At 39.6% G+C, this 26,161-nt stretch overlaps 1 protein-coding gene across 1 annotated transcript; it reads right to left on the bottom strand.

The window, feature by feature from the left end:
* Positions 1–10,823: 10,823 nt before the first annotated feature.
* On the bottom strand, positions 10,824–25,936 carry LOC115829652 (high choriolytic enzyme 1-like). The gene is made up of 14 exons (XM_030793818.1): positions 25,928–25,936; positions 25,764–25,803; positions 25,309–25,461; positions 23,363–23,495; positions 16,136–16,220; positions 15,808–15,847; positions 15,499–15,564; positions 15,189–15,338; positions 14,946–15,063; positions 14,402–14,580; positions 13,643–13,724; positions 13,381–13,509; positions 11,047–11,131; positions 10,824–10,883 (listed from the first exon to the last, which is right to left on the bottom strand). Exons 1-14 carry the CDS (start codon positions 25,934–25,936, stop codon positions 10,824–10,826), a joined length of 1,329 nt encoding a protein of 442 aa, XP_030649678.1.
* Positions 25,937–26,161: the final 225 nt, after the last annotated feature.

Raw genomic sequence — 26,161 nt, 5'->3', positions numbered from 1 at the left:
CGTTTGCCTTTGCCTTTAGTGTCAGATACAGCGCGTTGATGTCGAAAATTAAATTGCAAACCGGGACTTTGCCATAGGTTTATCAGCTTTGTATTGTCGTTAGCATTTTGTCTAATTTGTACCGCAAAATCTATTGAAACGAAAAGTCTAACTTAGTGAAATGACAAAAAAGATAGTTTAATTAAACTTTTTTTGTTCGGTCTTAAGACTCGTGTTTGTCGTGAAAATGAAAACGAATATCGAGTTATCTCATTTCATTTTTCATTTTGATAGGTATTGAAAAAGAAATGGCAAAAAGGGGTTTGGACTTCTATTTTATCGTTTTCATTTTCATTTGAATTTTGGCAGGGATTACATCCCATACACTGATCTCCATAGAAACATGTTTATTCTCACCGGAATCCTGCCACCTGCCAGTCTGATTTATTGTCATCATCATTGTTATCATCATCATCATCATCATCATCAACAACAACAACCATATTACAACTACAACAACAACATCAACAAAAGCAGTTACAGTGTCAGTAACAACAATTAATTAAGGACCATTGATATCACTGTCATGTGTCAATGTCCTTCCTTTAATCTGAGGAGAAACTGTTAATTCAATCAGTTTTTTAGCCACTGCACTGATGCACGCAGTATATATTTTATATATATATATATACACTTCACAACAAGCACAGTGAACACAGGATCCTCATGCATACTGCAGTGTCTAGCAATGAGTAGTGATGACACACCATGGACTGCCTTTCCAACTTCATATATCACTGCTATTTAAAGCTTGGCTTCACAAAGTACTAATGAATACAAAAAAAGTAAAGCAAAATGCTGAAGAAAAGTCAAGAGCGGAAATGAAGTCACCCTGTAGATCATTTGACTGAAATAGAGTACCTGTCCATAGACTTATTAAATACGAACACATTGTTTGACTCAGAGTGGTTACATGCAGGTAAACAAGCCGATTTCAATCGGATTATGATGTTTGCTTCCATTAAAAAATGTCATGTAAATTGGGTCATCCAACTGAAATACAATTTCATGAAATCCAAAAGAATAACCCGGAGTATTCCATTTCTATCTGATTAGATGGCATGTAACTGAAACTCTAATTTCAGCTTGAGTTTAATTGCGTGTGCTTGGTCTTTGGTACCGCGTGGAGACTTACAATATAAATAGTTTACCATTACCAAATTTATGATAGGCTGCTAACTAACTAGCATGGAGAGACACAACAATCATTTTTGGAGACTATATTTATGATTAGAGTTTTAAAAGAATCAAACACATTAAAATGTAGACGGCAGGAAGACTACAAATGGTGAGCTGTTCTCGAAAGATCTCCAGTAAACTTTCTGATGCCGGTTTCATCATGACTCCGGAACAGATCCGAATGAATTCGAAAACCCCAAGCGACAGTTTTGCCACTCTTCTGGTTTTTTTAAGTGTGTTGGCCTAGCTATAGTCTTTAGTATTACAGACCTCTCAGGACGTGCAAGCATAATACAGCAAAGAAATGTGACCTTCGAGTTTTTCAAAATATACCTGTATGCTAATTAGACAACCGATACCTATCCCTCCTTGATTGAAGACGTTTCTTTATGTGAATCGGATTGTATTGCTTCTCTTACTATGTAAACTGGAATATTACTTTATCTGCAGAGGTGGACAAAGTACACAACTCCATTACTTGAGTCAAAGTATAGATACTCCTGGTCAAATATTACTCCACTACAAGTGAAAGTTGTTCAGTCAAATTTTTACTTGAGTTAAAGTACTGGAGTACTTGCCTTTAAAAATACTTAAGTATTCAAAAGTACATTTTCTTTTTAATGTAATCGCATTGTTGTATTGTTGCCACAATAGATTTAGAGAACCTAATGACTTTGAAACAACCTACTGAATGCACTGACTTGTTTGTTGAACCTGTAGGATAAAAAGCTTGTGCAATATTCTACAAATCCTGTAGAGACACAATTGAATCAACAAAAGTACAGCCATTTTTGTTTTCATTTTTTTATTTAACACCCCCCCCCCACATCTGTTCATACATGCATCAGGCAGACAGTGGAATTGCTGTAGATGCAGCTTCCTCAGAAAATACACATAAATAAAACAAGCAACCTACCTTTAACTCCCAGTTACAAACCTCGAGCTTTATAACTGCCCAACAGCAACACTGATTTAAGCAAGAAAAAAAACCTCAAGATTGTACTCATTCACAACCAAAGAAAACTCTCAGACAATGAAGCAGTTTTGAGGTAACATCCACCTAATTTTAAAGTCCAAAAGAAGTGCACTGTGACAGGTCACAAAATTCTCAGTCTGGTCAAACTAGTCAAACTTGAAGAAGTCCTTATTCAACTTCAGTAGAAGCTGGTTTTCGAAGTTGCGTGAATTAATTCTTCCCCTTCTTGGGCCGAAGATCAATCCAGCTGCACTAAAAAGCCCTTCACAGGCAGCAGAGGCAGGCAGGGCTGTGTTTAGTGACAGGTTGGATACAGCTGGGTAAGATGTCAACATGTCAATACCTTTAGCTGTGCACGTCAGGTCTGCATCCAGTTGTTTGGTCGTGTTCTGTGTGTGTACTTGCTTCATATTGGAAAAGAAATCGTCTTCATCAGAAGCACTTGAGGAGTTGTCAGCAGGCTGCAGCAGAGCCTCATCATGGTCAGGAAGATGTTCCTTAATGTAACTAAGGCCTAAATCAGAAACAATGATAGTTTTTTATTATTATCTTTTTCATCATCATTGTCATGATCATCATGATTAAGCAAGTCAGTAAACAACTATACAAGTTCAATATTTAAAAAAGTGGAAATGAGAACTGACCATGAAACATTCAGTTTTTTTTCTTACCTTGTTTGAGGACGTCTTCATCACTGGTCCAGGATGTTTTGAACATTGGATTAAGAATGGCTGCAGCAACCAGCTCTGGGTCAGACATCATTTCTCCAAAACATATCTTCAAACCATCTCGCAGGGCATCAACTAGCGGCTTGCAGAATCACAGTGACACTCTTGTTTTCTCAAGCTTGTTGATCAGGGAGGTGATTGTAGGGAGCAGCCATCCCATCTGAATGTTGGATTCTCCCTGTAGTATGTTTATCACCTTAGCAACTGGACTCATGGTGATGGTATACTCACCCAAAAAGGCAATGTCAGCTGGACTGTACCTAACACACACAAAAGAAAACAAAACAATTCTTCCATATACAGTAGAACCACTATGCATTCAGGCATATTTAATCTAAAAGACTGATTATTTCAGATTACACAGGATGTTATGTAATTACTCCTTGTCCTTTGGACAAATCATGCAGAAAGGTTCAGAACTAGAGCTAGCAAGGTAAGTGATTAGTGTAATAAATCTAACCATTACTACTCTTCAGTCACAGAACTTCAAAAAGGTAAGTACTATGATTCGTTGGAAACCTCTCTACAGGTTCAACATAGAGGAACTGTAAGTATTAGTACTGTAGGTAATGAAACAGAAAGAGAACACACACCCATTCAGACATTCACTACTTACATGGGAACACTGAGTGCAGCACAGACAGCTCTAACAGTCCCCTCTCCTTGGTCTTTGAGGATTCTCACTCCAGCTGTAATGTCTTCAACACTGATGAACTCCTCTTCCATGTCCTCATTATTAGGCCCATCATCTTGAGTTTCTTCTTCCTCAGTTACCTCTTCAGCAGTAACATTGTTGTTTTCATCTTCTCCAAACACACGAAATGCTTTTATGAAGTTTGGACCATTATCAGTTGTGGTTCTGACTATTTTCTCACGGATTTCATACTCTGAGTGCATGTCATTCATCGCACATGCCAAGGCATCAAATGTATGAGTGCCCTTCAACTGCCTGCATGCAAGACCAACAGAATGCCTCTTAAAACTGCTGGGATCCAGCCAATGTGCTGTAACTCCAATAAAACTCCTTCTTCTTGCAGTCCAGCAATCAGTTGTTGTGGCAATGTATGCAGTCTTCCTTACTGCTTCTTCCACCTGCTCCTTCATCACTGCTGTGGCTTTATCAATCTTGCACCGCACAGTGGTTCGAGATAGGACATTCCAGTTTGGCTGTAGATCTTGGATAAGGCTTTGGAATGACGGCTGTTCAACAAGAGAGAAGGGCTGGAGACCCTGAACTATAAAGTTGAGTACTGCATTGTCAACACGTTTCTGAGAGACTTGCTTTGTTTCTTCAAGCTTCATCTGTTTGATATTTGAGGAAGATGTCCCAGCCCCAGCTTTTCTCTTGTAGGCAGTTGTAGTCAGTTCACAATATTTCTTCAAGTGACATCCAGGCGTCCTCTATAAAAGACAGTGTATAACTTCAGTTAAATAGGCTGTAGGCTTACTCAGATTGGTGATAAAAGGATAAACACTTCATGTTGTAGGCTAGCTGAAATGTGAAACAGCTGGATCAGAGCCGTTGAGAGAGAGAGTTGTGACACTCCCATAGGGGACCATTGTAAAAAATGGCGGACACAATTCTGGCCAGTTTCCGGGTCATGGGGACAGTGAATAGTTCCAAACATTGACATTCACGGCATAGAACCGCATGCATTTTCATTGCTTGCCATGCGCTTCCAGCGGTAAATTGATAAAATAGGAGATTTTTTTAAAACATTTAACGCATTGTCTGTCATTAATTCAGTAAATATTGGGGTTTTTTTGTACGTGCTCTGCATAAACTGTTAATGTGTATCCTAATTAATAGTTATGATCGAAGGTAGCTCAGCCAGCTATCGAGGCTAACGTTTCCATTTCACTACCATGTTAGTACACCTGATGAGAATTAATGTGGCTAATGTAATTTGGCTAACCTGATATTAGCTAGTTAGCTTGTTGGTTGTAGACAAACTGAGGAAAAACGAGAATGTGTTCTTGATGAAATACATTTTATAGACATAGCCTATTTGTTGTTTGCCAATTAATTTGTGGCGAACATCAGACACGGTGGGAGAGGCTACCCTGACATAAGTGATCATTGCATTTTGTTCAGTCGGTGTGCAGTCTTTGTGAATAAGTAGGGCTTATTTACTCTGATATTTACTTTGTCTGGTATGGATAACTCAAAAAGGCACCCAGGTTCATTATACTATGAGAGAGGAGATGTGTTTCCATCCATAAAATATTTTTTTATTAACAGAGTTAATGATCAAAGAAAACATTTAAGCAAAAATGGGAAAGTTATTCAAATAAATCGCAGTGCATAACAGAATTCAACTGGAGTTGGGACAGGATTCCTCTGTCTAACACAGCTGAAGGCGTTTTCCAGGCAGTTTTGTGTGAATCTGCTGGTCAACACAAACTTGTGTCCCTGGCTCAGCATGTCTTGCTGGATTTCCAGTATTGTCGAAATAGCCATCACCACTCCGGTTTGTACTGGTTTCCAGCTTCCCTGACGACTGATCCTCAGGCCACGAAATAGATGGATCATGTCCTGTAGGAAGTTGATGGCCTTTTGATATTCCTCCGGTTTGAACCTGCTCAGGGCTGTGACGACATGGCGTGAGGACATAAGGTCAAACCAGTGGTCAACCTGCTCTAGGAACCAAGATGTTGTGAGGTATGATTGAGGGCATTGTTCCTCTTCCACCAGGTACCTCAGCCCAGCACTTGTTGCCATGCTGAAGACATGCATCACAGAGCTCACCTTCATTTTTTCAAAGTGGCTGGGCTGAAGTATGTTCCCGGACAGATTTGGAGCAATTTTTAAAGCCATCCCCTCTTGAAATGTTACTAGATCCTGTAATGGACCAATGGAAACTTCATTGGAGGTAAGTTTCTCCTTTTCAACCACATCTGGTGGAACCATGAAAATCTGTCCACGGACCAGGGCACTTTTCAGATTCTTTACCAGATGTGGGACATCTGGCATGAAGTATAGCCTCCTGTGTGATTGGACTGGATGTTGGACCAATGTGTGATTGTAGTCCACTCCAAAGGACTTCCACATCGCCCTGTTAGGGCTGCCCATGTCTGTCGTGACACTCACCACATGAAGCCCTACAGAGGGTGCTGTTTCTATGATGCTAAGTATGATTGGCCGGTATACTGCCCCATCAGTGGAATTACCACTGTAGTGGTATGCTATTATCTGTTTCCACCATGTGGTGATTCCTGCCAGCATAAACACACAGGCATCGGTTGCAGCTCCTGTGTGACCAGGTAGCGTCACATCCCCATACAGCCTCCCTGTCCCCATGTGCAGCTCCACACTCAGGGTGATGGCCATCTCATCCAGAGTAAGTACACACTCCCTCTCCATCTTTGTCAAACCATCTGCCTTAAGCTTCAGCATCTCAAACACCTCCCCTAATACTCCTGGCTCCAGCTTAATGTGCTGCATCCTCCTTTGTATTGTTCTTACATCTGGTAGTGAAATTTGCATTTCCTGGAGTGTTTTGTAGCCTGTTGTGCCTGTAGTGAAGTGGATTTTTATTGCTTTTTTTACAGTTTCATTTCCCCACCACATCCCTCTTTTATTCTTTAGTCCAATTGCTCAGATTTGATCTTTTGTTAGAACTGCTGCAAATTTCTTTTGAATCATAATGTTTTCTGCCTTAGTGCTGCATTCATTCTTTTCTGCTGTTCTATGCTCTCTGTGCTCTTCTTCTCATTGCTTTCTCAATTCTGAGTTCTTCCTTCAGGTCTTCCTGACTGGTTCCTGGCTGACTGGCTCCTGGATCACTGACTTCAGGTTTACTAACTACATGCTCACTGACTACATGCTCCCTGTCTCCTGGCATATCCCTCTCACTCATCTCACAATAACCACAATCTGTGCCCCCTCTTCTCTGCATTTCTCCCTCAAACTCTGTAATAACAATAAGGTGTTGTTGTTTTTACATGGTGGTTGTGTAGGCTAGACCTGAAATATCGTGAAATGAGAAATATTATTAAATGTTATTATGAGTTACATATACAGTATCATACCCAAGTTTGTTGCAGCACAATAGGTGTGGTCACTGCCCAATGCAGTAACTGTTACCAATGCTGATGGCATTCTCAGTGAAGGGGCCTTCCTCCTCTTAGGCCTCGGGTGATGGACAATTATGGTGGGTACAGCATCGGCCCTTAACTTCAGTTGGCCTTTTTTTGTGGCCACGAATTGATCCTCCTCAAAATGTGCTTGCAGAGAGAGGCTTGCAAGTTCAATTTTCACACATATTCCAGACATACCCCGTAAGGATCAGTTGGAATTTAATTTTGCTCTACATGTAAAAGCATAAAACCCTTTGAAATAGTAACCACAAGTAATTTGTCTATTTCACCTGTTTAAGCATAACTTACTTGACACAGTTTTCTGTTATTGTAGTCTCTTGTGAGTGTCAGGTTGCTTCTGCTGACCATTGCTAACCATTTTTTCCTTCTATCTGTTTCCTTTGGGAAGCCATACATCCGCGTGCCTTTCTCCGACCGATCAGTGCATCCAAATGCCGCACAGCCAACCATGGTATGACAATTGATCTATAAAATGTTAGATGTAGTCATTGCTTTAAGACCTCAGACAATAGTGCAAACCACAGAGAGCGGATGACAGCCTCTTCCTATCCACTCATGTCTCCCTGACTTGAGAGGCCTGAGTTCATTACAAGACCAGCAGGACAAATCCTCACAAAAAATGGTGTATCAGTTGTGTTATATTGTTACTTTTGATATACTTTTGTTCCTTATAAATACCAATACCACAAGCAACATGTATGTGTCATGATTTCTCTTTATTATCACTGTATTCGAGAGGTGGGGCATTCCTGTCTCAGGCAGTAGTAATGCCATGGTCCAAGTTCCCTCTTTGGGCTTCGACACACTCACAGAGCTGGGCATTCAGAGGGTGATAATTTAGATTGTGCTCCTAATTTTAGACAGCGTTGTAATTTCACTGTGTGTGTGTTCCCTTGTCAGCAGAAGCAAGGATGCAGAGGAAAAGGGGGATTTGGGGTATGACTGGAGTGGTCACAGGAGGTCTGTTTGTGTTTTGTTGTAGGTCTCCATGAAGGAGCCCTTTTAGGGAGGGAGGTGTTACAACCCTCAGCACCCCCACTAGTCCTGCAGTGGCAGTGCAGAGGCTGTGGTGCTAACAGGGGGATAAATTAATAAATTCTATCATTTATTTAAAACCTAAATATTTGTCAGTCTCCCTTTTTATGTTGTGGCCTCATCAGCCGGGCCATAACATGTGTTACAATTGTTTTCTTGAATGCAGTTGGTTGCCTTGTATGTTTTGCACTATGGACCAAACTTGCTTATGTAATTTGAGCAGTTATTGGCATGCATTGATATTTATTTGTTACGATACATTCTTATGTTGTATGTGAAAGTCTTAAAATAATATCAGTGATGCGTGGTGGATCTAGGGTTGCCATTTTCGTCTCATCAAAAACCTGGACACCAACAGACTGAATGCCCACTCAGTAACACATTCTAACATCAAATGTTTGATCTTTGACAATGCAGGTAAGTGATGTAGGGTAGTGTCTTTTTGTGTCTGCTCAATGAAAATATTACGAAACCAGTAACATAACTGATGCTTAGTATCTGGCAAAACCCGTTTAATATTAGAAATCCTCAGGAAAGTGAAGGGAGGTCGATTCACGCTAAATAATTAAATCCGACTACTCCAGGATCTTGCGTTATGTAAGGTATGCTAACTTAATGTATGTTAACACGAACGAGCTCTTTCCCTCCAAAAACAAAAATGATGTAAATAAATGATAAACTGATTAAGTTGTCACTCTGCCACTCCACATACCAAACTGACATTAACATATAGACAGTAAGTGTAAAGTCAGTTAATAATACACACAAATGGTTTAATATTTTAATATTTACCGTTTGATGTCGCTTAGGCTGCTGTAGCCTATAGAGAACTTGACAGCGCTTGGTATGTTTGGAACTATTGAATGTGTACATGAACCACGTGATCGCGTAGGCGAGATCAATCAGTGTCGCAACTCTCTCTTTCAACGGCTCTGAGCTGGATGACCCTCGCTTACAACCCGCCCCCCGCTTTTTTTTTTTTCTAAAAACTAGGACCGGGTCCTACAATCCACTGCCTTGATGTGACGTTACTAATAGTGCTGTGTTTATTTGACAAGATTAAAACATATATTTCTGAAAGGACTTAAGTCAGTAACGTTAACTCGACATTTTTGCTTGCTAACTATTAGTATGTGTCAGCAGTGCATTCACGCAGGACCGGGTGTCCCAACTGCTTTCCAAGCTAACTGGTTTCCCTACGCGTTCACGTGCTGTGTAAGCAGTACTTGTGGTCTGCCTCTGTCACCATATTCACAAGTGTATGACTCGCGATTTTCAAGTCGCATCTCGGCGAATATGATTGTACAAATGAGCAGTGAGCACAACATCACAGCCACGAAAAAAGCTAGCGCGTGAACGCGTACGGGAACAAGTTAGCTTGAAAACCGGTTGAGACATAACATCGGTCCCAATAACACAACTTGGCGGGAAAATCCATAAAAATTCATTAAAAAGTCGTTTGACCAAACATAACATAAAATCTGCAACCACTACAAGCAGAGACAACTTTGTTTAAAATGTTTACTGGAATTAAACAAATGTTTACATACCTCGACATGCTTTCTCAGGTTGGACGGCGAATTTTTGAAGGCATTGATGAAGTTTGTGCGCGGCAAACAGAGCATTTAAAACGATACGAATCCCTCCTCATTTCAGAAATCTCAAACGTGGACTTCAGATATGTCCATGGGTGCTCTGGCATGGAACCTTTATTTTTACTTTGATCTTTATCTGCTGTAGTAGTAGTCATTATAACTGCCAAGTTCAACTGTTCCAAATATGCAGCACGCACTGAACTTGACTGACAGCGTAGGAATAATTTACTGTTATTGGTTTTTCTCCTGTGACGAACACAATATGGCCTATCGCATTTTAGAAAAGAAAATTTGTCCGCTGACTTCAAAGCGAAGCCTCCAAGTAACGAGTAACGACAACCTTCATAGAAATGTAGTGGAGTCAAAAGTACAGTATTTGTCTTTCAAATGTAGTGGAGTAAAAGTCAGAAGTTTCCAAAAAAAATTGATACTCAAGTAAAGTACAGATACTCGAAAAATATACTTAAGTACAGTACTCAAGTAAATGTACTTCGTTACTGTCCACCCCTGTTTATCTGATAATAATCCGGTAGTTGCTTTAATCAAATTGTTCTGCACATGTAACCACACTGAGTGTCTGCCAAACGACCTGTCATTTACAGTCGAATCAAAAATGACACCACTGAATGGTTTCCAGTCTAGTCTGTGAGTTTGCAGCTGTCATTGTATTTATGTACATATCAATCTACATATTTGTGAGTATTTTTCTGTGACTTCACATTCAGAACAGGAGTGTCTGAATATTTTCTACCAGTTAAAATTTCCACATTCAAGCTCAAATTTTTTCTACTAGTGAAAATTTGAGCATACAACTTCAGACTTTTGTTCTACAAGTTCTCACATGATATTCTACAATTTCTCAAAATCAAGTCTACAAGCTCTGGCATTTTGCAACATACTTACCCTCATACCCTTGTGCTACAACAAGGGATTGCACATAGTGGTTTCCGATAGTTGGATTCAGCGGTCTTTTGCTGCGTGACTACACTTCAGCTGGAGACAGATTGAGTATTTCAACAGTTAAGATTCAATAATGATGCTGCGGTGCAATGCCATCCGCATTTTCTCGCAGAAATGCATCTCAAGTTTATGTGTATTATTAACATAATAACCCTATTTCATTTTTTAAAATATCACAGTTATCGTCAATACCGGTATATCATGACACCCCTAATAAAGAAAATCCTCACCATCATCCAGATACTCTGCATTGTATTCAGATGACTGCGTCTACACAGTACAAAAATACCACAGTGTCATGAAACTCCTCATATGATTCAGTGGAGACGCACGTTAAAAATCTGCTGGTGTACAGTTTATTGACACAAATGAACAAATTCAGTCTTTGTCAACATGACACAATAATACATCATGATTTGTGCGTAACCCTTACCTCCACAGACCAGCAGTGAGCTGTGATCAAACCCAGAAGCAGCAGCAGTACGGTGGATGTGGAGGGGAACATGGTGAGCGTGGTCCTGTTCAGGTTAAGATCGACCAATCTGACTCTCAGAGAACTTCATTTATATACATTGCCTTCATGCACATTTCCCCTCTCAGAGAGGAGAGGTTTCATTTCTGTAGCATAACAGCTATCGGAATCAAACTTGTGGAAACTGAAACTGAACTGAAAAATGAAATAATTGCATTGGCATGGGTGAATTCTAAAGAAAATTCTTTTAAGAATTGTTATTTTCAGCCGAATGACACCTGCTCACCCACCTGCTCATACATGAGTATTACCCATGAAACCACATTTTTGACATTTCTGTTACATCTCAGATTTGCCATCAGAGGGAGCTGTAGGACAAAGCTACTCCTGGCCATTCTGGTTCACCTGATCCCAACCAATATTCAAAACAGTGGTATTTGTCCCACCCAATATTTTCCACGATTTTGCTTTTAGAAATATGAATAATTCGGTTCTCATCTAACCTGCTGACCGAGGGGACAAAAAACTTTTTGCCAACGACTTCAGTTGCATAAGCGTAAATGTATATGTTGTTATGGTAACGTTTATCAATTACCCAGAGCAAGCGGCGTTGACAGGGATAGCGGGAATAGAGACATCTTTTCGAGCGCAGGTTTTCCGTCATGGATTAAAGGAAGCGGAGAACAATCAGGCTGATACAGACTAGTCTACTCGGCACGTGGAAGAGCCTACGTTCTTGGCTAAATTAGCGAGTAATTAAAATTTGTTTTGTTTGTTTGTTTTTTGTTTGTTTGTTTTGTTTGTTTTTAATCCACAAGGAGTAATCGTTAGACTAAGGCTTGTTCCCGCCAGTATTGAAAATACAGTTACCCCCTTGATTGTAGGTTTATTTATGAAACAGTGTGGCAGTTCTAGCGCGTAAACAAACAACGGTCATTTCACCCATATCATTATTATTATTATTATTATTATTATTATTACTTAATAATTTCTCTTTGATGTTCATATGACAGGCCCACACAATGTACACACATACACTATTTCCATTAATGTGCATTAGTAGTAGTACTCTATAGTTTATAATGGATCTAATTTTTTTTTTCTTTTTTAACCTTTTTTGTATTTTTATACATTTGACTCTTATTTATCAAAACTTTATACTTTTCTTGAAAGTACTGTTTAACAATAAAAACAAGTTTATTTTTAAGCTGCCTTATGTCATGTTATCTTGGTGAGGACTTATTTACATATTTACACATAACAAATATTAGGGAAAATCTTTATTTATGTTATGTGTTTCTGAAAAAAAAAGAATATTGGCTGATATATCATTATTGGATTTTTTAAATCCTCAAATATCAAAATTGGTGTCGGTCTTAAAAATCCTATATCAGTTGGGCTCTAGTGTGTGTTTAGTGCTCAGGTTAACAGAGATTATAAATCCCTTGAATATGGAGGTTCCACTACCTGAAATTAATCATAATCTCCTTGGTTTTATTCCTGTCAAACTGGAGATGATTTTGTCCACACCACCTCACCAGTCCAGCAACCTCTTGTATGTAAACAGATCCATTATGCCTTTTGATTAAAGCAGATCTAAGCCTGTAGAGATATAAGCCTTACTTTTAAACAGTAATCACCTGTCTGCCCAATCACTAACAGGCCAATTGCCTATGGCGTTAGTTCAGTGACCGGAGTGATGACATCATCCTTCTCCAGCTAGAAGAGTGTTTCTTTCAGTCTGCCCTTGACTCCAAATGGAATCTCTCCGCATCCACGTACAACTGGAGTTCCATGGATTTTGAATAGTTAACTATTTATTAGGCATGAATCAAAGACCAGTATTTTTAAAATGCAGTTTTATTAACACATAAAATCAGGTGCTGCAATTCTTGTATAAGGTGCTCTTGACAAATTTGTTATGCTTTTGTACTCTGAAACTGAAAATGATATGTTTTGAGATGCTGGAATACAAGCTGAAAAATAATCAAAAATGTGAAAATGCACAGAGATCATCTAATCTGAGTCTGAGTTCAGAATAACAGAAACAAGCTTGTTGAAGAACAAGATATAAATTCATGCACCTCAGAAGTAGTAGACAAACTTCTTCCATCACTTTGTTTGTCCTGAACAATGAAAAGAGAGAGAGAGGGATTACTGGACCACACACTGACTAACGGAAAACTTCAGTTCTCACTGTCCGGATATTTGAATGTAACATTTACCTGTTTCACAAATGGTTATGGCTATGATGATACATGCGGACATGTGTGTGTTGTGTATGTGGGAGCATACTTACTGCATCTGTATAGCTTGTTCACCCTCAGGATGTCATTGGGACTCATCCGTGTGGCTGTACCAATGGGCACATTTGGGTCAGGAATGGGAACTATGGTGGGTTGTCCATTCCTAGAAAAAGCAGTCCTGAAACATATACAGTAATCAACACATGACTACCTGTGCTATGACATTCTCTTTGTTTCTGGTTTGTAGCCTTTGCAGTTATCTTATACCAAAAAACAGTCAAACCCATTTCTAGTGTGTCATCATAACTGACCTGGAATAGTGCATGATTGAGTTGTAGTCGTAAGGAGTTCCCAAGTTGTTGGTTTCGATTTTGCGGAAATTGTGTTCCATCCCTATAGAGGAGACAGAATATATGTGACATCAGAAATCTTCTCACAGTGAATTTAAATCATGTCATTGTTGTGAAACAAAAAAACAAATGATCATGACAAAAGTGAGTGTCAGACCTCTGTTACATCTTCAAAGTATAAAAACTGAGCTTCTCAACAAGTTTCTCACGAACCAAATGTGGTTTGACATCCAAAAGAGAGGAACCACAAACAACAAACCACCAAAAAACCCCAAAACAAAACACAAATTTAGCGATCAGAATGAGCTGGCCGAAGTAGTTCTACCCTCCAGTCTATGTTAATCAGCAACTGTCAGAACTAGCAACGGACAAAGTGGAACGAACGACTATGGGGTGTGGCCCAGGAGAATATAGTGTCATATATTTACAGGGTTTGGCTTTCATCACACCTCTCTTACCATCCCGTGACCGTTCACACCCGTCAGTGTTCATCTTGACTAGTCTTTATGTTTAGGTACTTGACTGTGTTTGAGGAATGATCCAGGATGCAACACTGTACTTTACTGGTAGGGTCAAGACTGTATGCAAACTAATAACTGCATTTCATTATAACTTTTTCAGCCGTTACTCTAATTTTTGTATTGAACAATGGTTGTGACTGGGGGAAAACTCTTATTTTAATACATCATGTTCCATCTACTTTACATCTTTTTTACTCACCCTGGATGACATTTTGGAGGAGGATACGGACATGCTGATCACGGTCAGAGCGTGTCTGTTCATGGTTGAATCCAAGCGCATGCAGCATCTCATGCTGGATCACATGGGGAAAGACACACCCCCTCCGTTGCAGAGACAGCTGCTGAAGGCCACCTCTCCGCCCAACGAAAGACCAGCATCTGAATGCCCCAAATACAACAACAAAGTCAAAATCCAGCCATGTGTTTGGAGGGGTGTTTTTCACAGTGCAGTACGACAGGGCAACCATGTCGACTCTAAAAAACCTTGAACGTTTCACTGATCAGTGAAGTATAGCTATGGAGATAATGCTGATTTAAAGACAGTTTCCATCTGGCCTCTAAAGGCACTGAAGTTATTTTGTTCAAGTGTTGCCTTGGTGGGCTGCTGACTACAAAGAATGTAATTAAACTGAGAACTTGGTTTTAGAAACTTCTTAACTAACATCCCTCAACAGTGATCACGTCAGTTCATGATTATTGTCTCTCAGGGAGCATGTTTAAGCAGATAGAAGGTGTTGTTTTACCCTGAACGTGACTCAATGCTGATGAAATCTCTCTCTCTGGTGCGCCGCCTGAAGCGAACACAAGTAGAGGAGGCAAAAGCACCAAGAGCTGATTCAATGGTGGATCTCTCTTGGTTTGCTGTCAATGGCACAGTGAAGTGTAAATGCAAAAACCAGCACAATAACAAACAAGCAGTAAGCAGTGTCTCCACCAGCCTGATAAAGCCATGTCACTCATTTTTATCAAGGAAAGATGTTGCTTACAGAACTGATTTGAGATCACATAGGGCACAGAGACAGTCCCTCTCCTCTTGGGCCACTTGCACCGACGGGAAGTGCAGGGATCAGCGTTCTTTAAACCAGGATCCACAGCAATGTCCCCAAACAAAACCAGTGGTTCACCTTCAGCTTGACCTTTACATCAGAATTAAAGAGGGACATGCAATAAACTGTGCTTTAAAAAAAACAAAAAAAACAAAAAACAAATCAAACTTCAAGCTTCTTCAAAGTTTTGTTTAACAGAAACTTCTGTATTGCGGCACAGGCCGGCACTGATAAATGATTGTACTCTTACCCAGGTTCTTATTGGCCTTTTCAATCAAAGCTGACACAGTGTATTCATCGTCCTCAGTGCTGTTTTCTGGGCCTTAAAAATTTGAAAATCATGTATAAGAAATTGACAGCTGATGTGTATATGTATGTTGAACTACTACACATAAGTGTAATTCCTTTTGAAATGTTTCAAATATGCAACACATACTAAAACATAAATTTGGTTCACTGCACTGCTACTGATTATACAGCTGAGTGAGAGCTCACTTCTAAATCTTCACAAACTTCAGTTTGCACGTTCTGGAAATCAAAACATCGAGCAAATGCTTACCATTGTCCAGATATTCTGCACTGTACTCCTGTGATTCCTCCTACAATACAGAAATACCACAGTGGTCATGGAGCCCCTCATATGATTCAATCCAGATATGTGTTTGAAATCTACGTGGTTTCAGTTTATTAACACATATGTACTCGCTAACTCAAAACCACTACCAAAGTCATTCTTTACCATGTGCTAAGCCTTTTTCATATCTGAAGTGTCCCTTAATTGACCAATAACAATAACCACACGCATATCCTTCACTGCATTAATGGTTTTGTATGGAGTTATACGTCATGTTATATTTTAACGTTGTGGTTCTGTGTGTAACCCTTACCTCCTCAGACCAGCAGTGAGCTGAGACCAAACCCAGAAGCAGCAGCAGTACAGTGGATGTGGAGGGGAACATGGTGAACATGGTCCTGTCCAAGTTAAGATCAATCAATCTGACTCTCAGAGAAACCCATTTATATACATTGCCTTCATGCACACTTCCCCTCTCTGAGAGCAGAAATGTGGGTTCTGTTACATAAGAGCAGTATGTGGCAAGTCTTTGGCAATTTAATCTTAAGTCACGAACATGCTAAAATTTGGTTCAGTGGATTTTAAAGGCTCTCTGCTGTAACATTCGAACAAAGTGACTAAAAGGTACTTCCCATAATGAAAAATGATAAAAATTCGTTGTTTTGTTTTTCTGCATAACCTGTTTCAGTGAGATCCTTCCATACTCCAGGTATACGCCTACTCAAGAATTTAACATGAAAGAAAATTAGATCGCTATATTGCATTGCATTGCAAGACACAAACAGTTACACATACTTCTGTTTTTTAATTAACTGACACATTCCTGGTCGATTCAGCCAACTGCTGACCTGACTGAATTTTGTTTTGCATAAGACAGTATAAAAAAAATCAAGCAATGATTAGTAATGTCATTATCACAGCAATACTATTAAACACAAATGTCAGTCTAATCCACTCAGAATATAGTCCATTGCTCCTGTATAAGTTCACCTTATGCATTTCAATGCATTTTAGCCAAGTAAGCTCTTCAGGCAACCTGATCTCATGTAAAAAAAGATATTTGTTTTTTTGGGGTTTTTTTTTGTGATTTTATGAAATGTTGCCTAAACAGTTTTGTGAAACATTCCCATGCTGCATACTAACCTTATACCTTACAAACATTAGTGGCCTCCAGTTAACAGGGAACAGAATCAAAGCTGTGTCAAAAGTTTTCCCACAAAAATAGGAGACTGAGGTTCGGCCACACAAAAAAATGCCAGTTATCCCAATTCATTACTGAATGTACATACTGTGAATAGATATATGGCTGATTATTCTATGTGTGTTTTATATGTGGCAGTGGAAATATGATTTACAAAAAGTGTGCTGCATCTCATTCTCACTACTACTGTTGTTAGGAAATGCACAAACACAAACAAATTCTGAATTAATATTAGCATTTGACATATTTATGTACTGAATCCTGTCATTTGGCATTGTTCTGATTGGCTGGTCCTGTCCTGGTTGTGTGCGCTTGTTTTCTCTGCCTCTCTTATACTTGGTGTTGTATGGACATGGCTGCAAGAAGTGAACGTTAAAATTTTGCAGTGCTGTCATGCTCTCGTCTGTCAGCTGTCTGACCTTATGTTTTTGGTGACAAGAGATGTTTCATGAGATTTTTTATGATAACCACTGACTATAACCATAATAGCTATGGGTTCAGTGATATTGCTGCTTTTTAAAAACCCTTCAAATGGCTTACTTTCCAGCCATCACTAATGTCAACATCAAATGAACTTACAACTATATTACATTATATTATTTTATATTTTATTATGTTATATTATATGATATGATATGATATGATATGATATGATATTATATTATAGTATATTATATTACATTATATTATATTATATTATATTATATTATATATCATGGGAACCCTTGTTCGTTAGAGGCCCATGGATGTGTGACTTGTCTGTAAGCTTCTATGTCACTGTGGTCCTGACACTTCCATCTCCCGTCAACAGACAAAGGTTTGTGAGCCCTGCAGTTCTCAGTTAAATTTAAGGTGTCTGTTCACAAAAAAAAACCCCTGTAAAATCAGGAAAAACAGTTGTTATTACCATTTAGTCACTTCACAGTGTGAGGCCTTTTTATCAATGTTTTTTTTTACATTATTCTGTTGATGCACCATAGTTCTACATACCAGTGTTGATTTCCCAATGTCATTACTTTACTTATATACACAATTTCAAACTCTACAGTCATTGTTTGTGCTGGTCATTAGCGGTAGTTAACTTTTACATGGCAAAATGTTAAGCTTCATCATGGCTGCATTTGGACAGAATTTGCATATAGTCCATAATTTAGCATTCTCAGTTTAAGTTGAATGCATAGGTTTGGGTAATGTGGACTGTGCCGTCCAGAAGAGAGACAGGGAGTCTGAGCAATAAGTTAGTTTCACAATTTTACCACGACCACAGCGTTGGTCCACGGGTGGTCTGTTTAAAGAGAAGGAAGAAGCATCTTCATAAAGATGTACTCTGTGGCTTCACTTCACTGCAGAGTTACTGAGCAATAACCGCTTTTTCCATTCCACATACACATTCGACATCTGTCTAAATAATCTATATGGAAATATCTAATTATTATAAGCCACTGCTCAGTCTTGTAAAACTGAGTAGTTTTGAAATCACCATGCACAATACCATTGGTAATATTTTGAAATATTGTGTGTGTGTGTGTGTGTGTGTGTGTGTGTGAGAGAGAGATGCATGATCTCTGCTCTCTCTGCTTTAACCCATGTTGCCTAATGTTAACAAGCACTGGCACGCTGGCAGTGGAATTTACTGATTAAAATCACGGAACACTGAACTCCATAGAAACATGTTTATTCTGACTGGAATCCTGCCAGCTGACCGTCTGATTTATAAACATGCTGCACTGTATAGAAGCATGAGCTTAATACAAAGTACTAACACTTGGCAAGTAGGAATCTCATGCTATTATTTACTTATTATTACACATATCATTTCTACTCGCTACTCTCACCACACATACAGCTGCTGCTATCAAACATAAAAATGCAGCCATGAAATACATCTGTAGCTTCTACTTAAAAAGAAATCATAACAACAATTTCAGTATCATCATCATTATCATCATCATTCTCTTCATTGCCATCCTCGTCATCATCATCACCATCCTCATCATCATCATCACCATCATTTTCATTGTCATCATCATTATCATTATTGTTTTCATTGTCATCATCAACAACAGCAACGACAACAATAGGCCTAACTATATTACAACTACAACAACACCATCAACAACAAAAGCAGTTACAGTGTCAGTAACAACAACAACAACCAAGTAAGGACCATTGATATCGCTGTCATGTGTTAATGTTCTTCCTTTAATCTGAGGAGAAACTGTTCATTAAATCAGTTTTTTAGCCACTGCACTGATGCACGCAGTATACAGTGGAAACTACTTATAGTGATCACGGTTATAGTGATCAACCGTTTAGATGGATCAAAAAGCTTAGGACAGAATCATTCCTATAGGAATGATTCTGTATATATACCAGTACAGTACTGTATAAGTCGCTTATAGTAATCAAGCAGTTCGCTTACAGTGTTCATTTGGGGTCATTTTATATATGGCAACATATGGATAAAAATTAAACCTACGGCAATCCTTTTTTTAGGCCTACTTTGTCCCGCGGTAAGCCGCCTGCTTCCGACTGGCCACTTGAGGCTAATGCTGCGTGAACAGAAATTGTGACGGGAAAAAGAAAGTAATTTTCTCTCTGTGAAGAAAGTAGATTCATTGAAGCTTATGACAAACTGCCAAAACGAGTCAACGAGATGCAGCAGCGAAACTTGGTGTTCCTCAGAATATTTTATGGATAAATTTGATTTCAAACTCTGCTACCAGTTCGGCATCGATAGTCTACAGTTTATTTTCAATTCTGTTAAAACTTGAGAAATGCACTGAAACCCCTGCCAAGCTGTGGCTTAGACTGTATTTTCAACACTGACGTTACTTAATTGTGAACCGCACAATACTTTTACGTTTTAGGCTATAGCCTTATTATAATTTGAACTACAGTAAGCTACATTTCATGTACGGTACTGTACTGTATTTGAATTAAACATAGTTCAGTAATTTAATTTGTACAGTACTGTAATCTGAGAAGCGTTTGAAACAGCTGTAGGTCTACTGTATTTTGAAAGAGTCCATACAATTCCATAAATCACGACGCTGTCTGTTTCATCACTTTACATTCATGTTATAAATACAGAAATGTCATGATGGTAATCTGCATGAGAAATGAAGTGCTCAGTTTCACCCGGACAGACCTAATCACTATACGCGGTTTCCACTGTATTTTTTATATGCACTTCAAAACATGCACAGAGCGAACACAGGATCCTCATACATACTGCAATGTGTTGCAATGAATAGTGATGACACAACAAGGTGTATTGCCTCTCCAACTTCATGTATCACTGCTGTTTAAAGCTTGGCTTCACAAAGTACTAATGAATACAAAAAAAGTAAAGCAAAATGCTGAAGTAAAAGGAAGGAAAAAGTGCGAATGAACTCACCCTGTAGATCATTGGACTGAATTGGAGTACCTGTGTAGTCTATAGACTCATTAAATATGAACACGGTGCTTGACTGTCTGCCAAACTCCATGTAATTTACAGACAATCAAAAATGACACCACTAAATGGTTTCTACTCTCAGCAGATAATTGTACTGTACATCAGTCATACAGGCTATCAGACTTTCATCCACGTTAAAGCAAATTAAAAAAAAAAAAAAAAGAAAAGACAAAATTGGCTCAGAGTTATTACTGCTGAAGAATTAAAATGTTTTCCACACGCACGCACACACAAAACTCATACCTACATGTCTAAACTATATATCAATACTAAAAAAAAAGGACATTAGAAAATATACTGACAAGTGTGAAATGCCACAATGTCCAGACAATAACGTTTGGAGCTTTTCTATATTAAAATGCCTTTGAGAGCATGAACTTATTAAACGTGTCAGTGATACTGTCTGTGAAATGACCAAGGAAAGCTGTGCAGAAGCTCTGTCCCCACAGAATACTGTTTTGAATGGCCAACTAGCTAATGCTAGTTTACCTTAGAGGCTGTGTAGGTAGGCAGTAGGGAGCTGGGAACATACCCACTGTTCCAAAGGAAGATTTAATAAGAATATTCTGCTTTCACTAGAAATAAGAAAGTGACATGTCAGACAGACAGAAGAATAATTGTATTCTAAGGGTGAGTGTGATATGGTGTATAAAGCCAATATTTAACACAAGGGATATCACCATCTCCAGTACTGTTACACTAGCACAGCTTGATACAAAAATATCAACAAGAACCAATTCTCCTTATGGAGACAGAAAATTGTACTTATAGTAGAGTTGTATTACACAATGGCTTTTTTCTTCCTATCAGAGAAGATACTTTTAGCCTTGAACACAGAGAAACATAGGCTGTGTCTGAAATGGCATACTGTGTACTGCATACTACATACTCACCAAGTATACACTGTGTACTGCACACTACTCCCCACCCTAGTATACAGTATAGTATGCAAGTATGAGAACTTTCATGTAGTGTACTACACAGTCACATGGCTGCTGTCTGCCATATTTTCTGCAAGTTTTGAAGAGTTGGAAATCACCACATTGCATCATGAGATGCAGTGCCTGACAAAGTAGGCTCTGGCTGTATACTGCAAAATTTTCATTTTTCATATACTGCATACTACTGACTACTTTTATAACAAGATCAGTATACGAATAGTATGTGGTATGCCATTTCAGACACAGCCATAGAGTACACACAAGACACAGCATGGGAGTGTCACACCCTGTTCCTCATGTTTCCCCCTCTAGTGGTCAGTTTTGGTCGAACCCTTTGTTACTTCCTGGTTTCTTGGTTTAGTCTTGTTAGTTTATCATAAACCCCATCTGTCTTTAGTTAGTTCAGCCTTGTTTAGTCTTGTATAAATACTCCTTGGTTCTCCCTGTTTCTTTGTCTGGTGTCTACCCCACGTAGAGCTGCGTATCGGCAAGAATCTGGTGAAGCAATATGTATCCCGATACAGGGGTTACGATTCAATATATTGCGATATAGTGCAATGCTGTAAGCAAGGTGATATACTATGATTTTTTTTAATCTCATTTTGGATCCTCTCGTTTAACGTTAGCCGTCTGTTCCCTTAGCTTTACATCAGAATGGTGTCTTGCAAGTTTGCCCTCAGATTCATTGTGTTCCCCGAGTATCTGATTTTGGCATGGCACAGTTTTCAAATCACATCGCTGTTGTCGATCTCCTTTTTGCCTTCTTTATTGTGGAAGTCAAAATGAGCCCACACTTCATCTCTGTACGCTGTGGGGGCCGGTCTAACTCTTTCGGATTCAGCCATCGGTGTTAAGGTTAGCATTAGGTTTGTTAATGCTAACATTAGCAGTGCGCCCTTATATTACTTCCTGTCTCAGTTTACGTTGTTAATTGGAGTGGAAGAGAAAAATGGCTGTTCTGTTCACAACACTGCTATCTAGCGGTCGGGGGTTTAAACACAACACAAAATGAACCACTGTCTTCCACGAATCTTTGCGTGTAAAGTATTAATTGAAAATCGATATAGTGTTTTCAAGAATCGATACTGTATCACAGAACATAATATCGCGATACTCGATATTATAGATATTTTCTTTCACCCCTAACCCCATGTCATGATGTTGTTTTTTTTTGGCTGTCCTTAACCTGCTCACTGTAAGTCCTGAGGTCTTTTGTTATCACTCACTCACTCATTATCTAAGCCGCTTATCCTGATTAGGGTTGCGGGGGTGCTGGAGCCTATCTCAGCACTCATAGGGCAAAAGGCGGGGAAACACCCTGGACCAGTCGCCAGCAGACACACAGACACTCACACACACATTCATACCTAGGGGCAATTTAGTGTCTCCAATTCACCTAACCTGCATGTCTTTGGACTGTGGGAGGAAACCGGAGCTCCCGAAGGAAACCCACGCAGACACAGGGAGAACATGCAAACTCCACCACACAGAAAGGACCCTGGCCGCCCGGCTGGGAACCGAACCCAAGACCTTCTTGCCCACTGCGGCGCTGTGCCGCCCGTCTTTATTTATATTTGGTTTAAATAAAGTGAATGCCGACCTGCACATGTGTCCAGTGTCTTTTACAAAGCCTAACAGGAAGCCAGACCCAGTCATGGCTGCAGCAGGCCAACACCGGTTGGACCAGAAACCTGAGTGCAATAATAAATCCCAGGACCAGGAGCGAACATGCTTCATCATCGGTTGCCCAGAGTGGCCACCACTGGAAATGTTCTGGTTCTAGTTCTTGGTTCTGTTCCGGCTCCAGTTCCTGTTCCAGTCACCTTGGAGGCTCCTCCTTGCTGCTGCCTTGGAGGGTCCTCCCGTGGCCCCTCCTTCAGCAAAGCCAGATAAAGAAACAGGGAGAACCACCTTCAGTTCCTGTTCTGCTCCCGTTACCTCAGAGGCTCCTCCCTCAGCCCCTCCTTCTGCAAAGCCAGACAAAGAACAGCAAAAACCTCCTTTGGTTCCCGTTGCCTTGGAGGCTGCTCCTTCAGCTCCCGCTCCAGTCGCCTCGGCTCCGAAGGAGGGGCTGAGGGAGTAGCATCCAAGGCAACAGGAGCAGAACAGGAAACGAAGGTGGTTCTTCCTATTTCATTGTCTGGCTTTGTTTGGTGTCTACCCCAAGTCTTTTGTTTTATATTTGGTTTACATAAAGTGAACACTGACCTGCACATGTATTCAGTCTCTTAACAAGACGTGACAGGGAGACAGAATGAAAGAAAGAAATACAAAACACACAACAGCTTTATAAAAGAACATAAGTTGACTTGTATAATAAGTTTGTCCCCCATAGTTAGGTAGATATAGTCTCCAACTGCAGTCACGGTGACAAAAGAATTTTGTATGATAGGGCATGGTTGTCCTCTCTATCCCAATGCCTGACAATTGTTATAAGTAAATGACCAAAGACCACCACTTCAAAATGCACGTTTAATATTGTGGAAAAACAATGCAGTTTGAGCATATGCAGTTGCTAGGCAAGATAATAATGACGGTTGAAAGGCTGATGATGGAATGACTTAGTTTTAAATGTTGAAATTTTTGCCAAAGAGCACTTTCTCAGAAGTAAAACTGTTGAGAGGATGTTCAGTCAACCTCCAGAATCAAAGCAAGCAAGTTGAGGATTAACAGTTTAAATCTGTCCGCTTTAAAGATATCAGGCAAACTTCTCACATCATTCAGCTCATCCTAAGTAACAGAAAGGGGAGAAATAATAAATACTGTCAGTGAAAACCAGGAGAGGAGCAAGATCTGTAGAAACTTTCTTTCATAATCCTGACATTGGTATCAACATAACACAAACACAGATGTGGAGATTTTTGCAATGGTACTTTTACAATGACAATGGCACCTTTGTGATTATTGGCAGACCGACCGGTACAGTACTCTGTTTGACATCTGAAATTCTGTGGAATCAAAATTCACTACTCATGCAACAGGGAGACAGTCCACAGTGTCAGTGAGGTGAATGTGAAGACTGTTGCTTTATAATTGTGTGTGTGCTGTGTGAATAGGACCATACTTACTGCACTGATACAGTTTTTTCACCCGTATTATGTCGTTGTAACTCATCTATGCGGCTTCACCAAGGGTCATGTTAGGGTTAGGGATGGGAATCATGGTGGGTTGCCCATTTTTGGAAAATGCCGTTCTGCAAAGCACACAATAATCAATAATCTGTTGTCATCGTTGTTGTTTTTTTCTACGCTTGTCTTTCTGTTGAAGAAAACCGAGCCGTAAATGATTTTAGTTGTCCTTTGGTAAACTGATTTTTCATACCGTTGCAGTTGTAGTCATATGGAGTTCCTCAGTTTGATTTCATCCCTTTGGAGAGGAAGAAACAGATGTGTCTCGTCAGTGATCAGCGTGATGTAATCATTTTAATGTATATATAGAATGTATGTATCCTGGGAAGGTGTATGTGTATATATATATACATATATATAGAGAGAGAGAGAGAGAGAGAGAGCGAGAGAGAGCGAGAGATAGATTGATCTCACCAGGTATGATGTTGCTTTTGATGATCTTAATGTGTTGGTCACGGTCAGAGCGTGGCTGCCCCAGTTTTCAGAGGAAATAGTGGAAAGGCAGAAAGGGACTCGATGCTGATGTAATCTCTCTCTTGTTTACGAGGTCTGAGGTGAATGGAGGTGTAAGAAGCAAAGGATTTGAGAGCTGATTTAGTGATGGATTTTTAATCCTTTGCTGTCAATAACGCAATGAAGTGTAAATACAGAATCAGGGCAGACCCAAACCAAAAGTACGCGTGCTTCCGGCACCTTGATGTGATGTTGCTTGGAAAGATGGGAAAGATTAGGAAGACTGAGGAAGACGTTGCTTACAGTACTGGTCTGAGATCTTATAGGCTGCGTAGACATTCCCATCGATGGACTTGGGCCTCTTGCATCCAATGGCAGTGCACGGATCTGAGTTCTTTAAACCAGTGTCCACAGCAATGTCCCCAAACAGCACCAGTGGTTCATCTAGAGCTTGACCTTTACATCAGAAAAAAAAGGGGGGAGGGGCATGAAATAAACTGTGCTTTCGACTACAACACAGATGTATAATTCCTTTTGAAAGGTTTCAAATATGCAACACATACTAAAACATGAATTTGTTTCTCTGCACTGCTACTGATTATAAAGCTGATTAAGCTTTACTGAAGAAAATGTTTTTGATTTGTATTTTGCAGGTATGATCTAAAAACGGAGCTTGCTTAAACTAGAGTTTAGTGAATCTTCACAAACTGTGTCAAGTTTGCGCGTTCTGGAAACCAAAACGTCCAGCAAATGCTTACCATTGTCCAGATATTCTGCACTGTACTCCTGTGATTCCTCCTACAATACAGAAATACCACAGTGGTCATGGAACCCCTCATATGATTCAATCCAGATATATGTTTGAAATCTACTAGGTTTCAGTTTATTAGCACATATGTACGCGCTAACTCAAAACCATTACCAAAGTCATTCTTTTTCATATCTGAAGCAGTCCCTTAATGGACCAATAAAATAATAATAACGACATGCATGTCCCTGGTGAACATGGTCCTGTCCAAGTTAAGATCAATCAATCTGACTCTCAGAGAAACCCATTTATATACATTGCCTTCATGAACACTTCCCCTCTCTGAGAGCAGAAATGTGGGTTCTGTTACATAAGAGCAGTATGTGGCAAATCATTGGCAATTTAATC

Source organism: Chanos chanos, chromosome 2 (genome assembly GCF_902362185.1).
Source record: "Chanos chanos chromosome 2, fChaCha1.1, whole genome shotgun sequence".
NCBI classification, from domain to species: domain Eukaryota; kingdom Metazoa; phylum Chordata; class Actinopteri; order Gonorynchiformes; family Chanidae; genus Chanos; species Chanos chanos.
The sequence above is the reverse complement of the archived record's forward strand: the minus strand, read 5'-3'. Positions and strand labels throughout refer to the sequence as shown.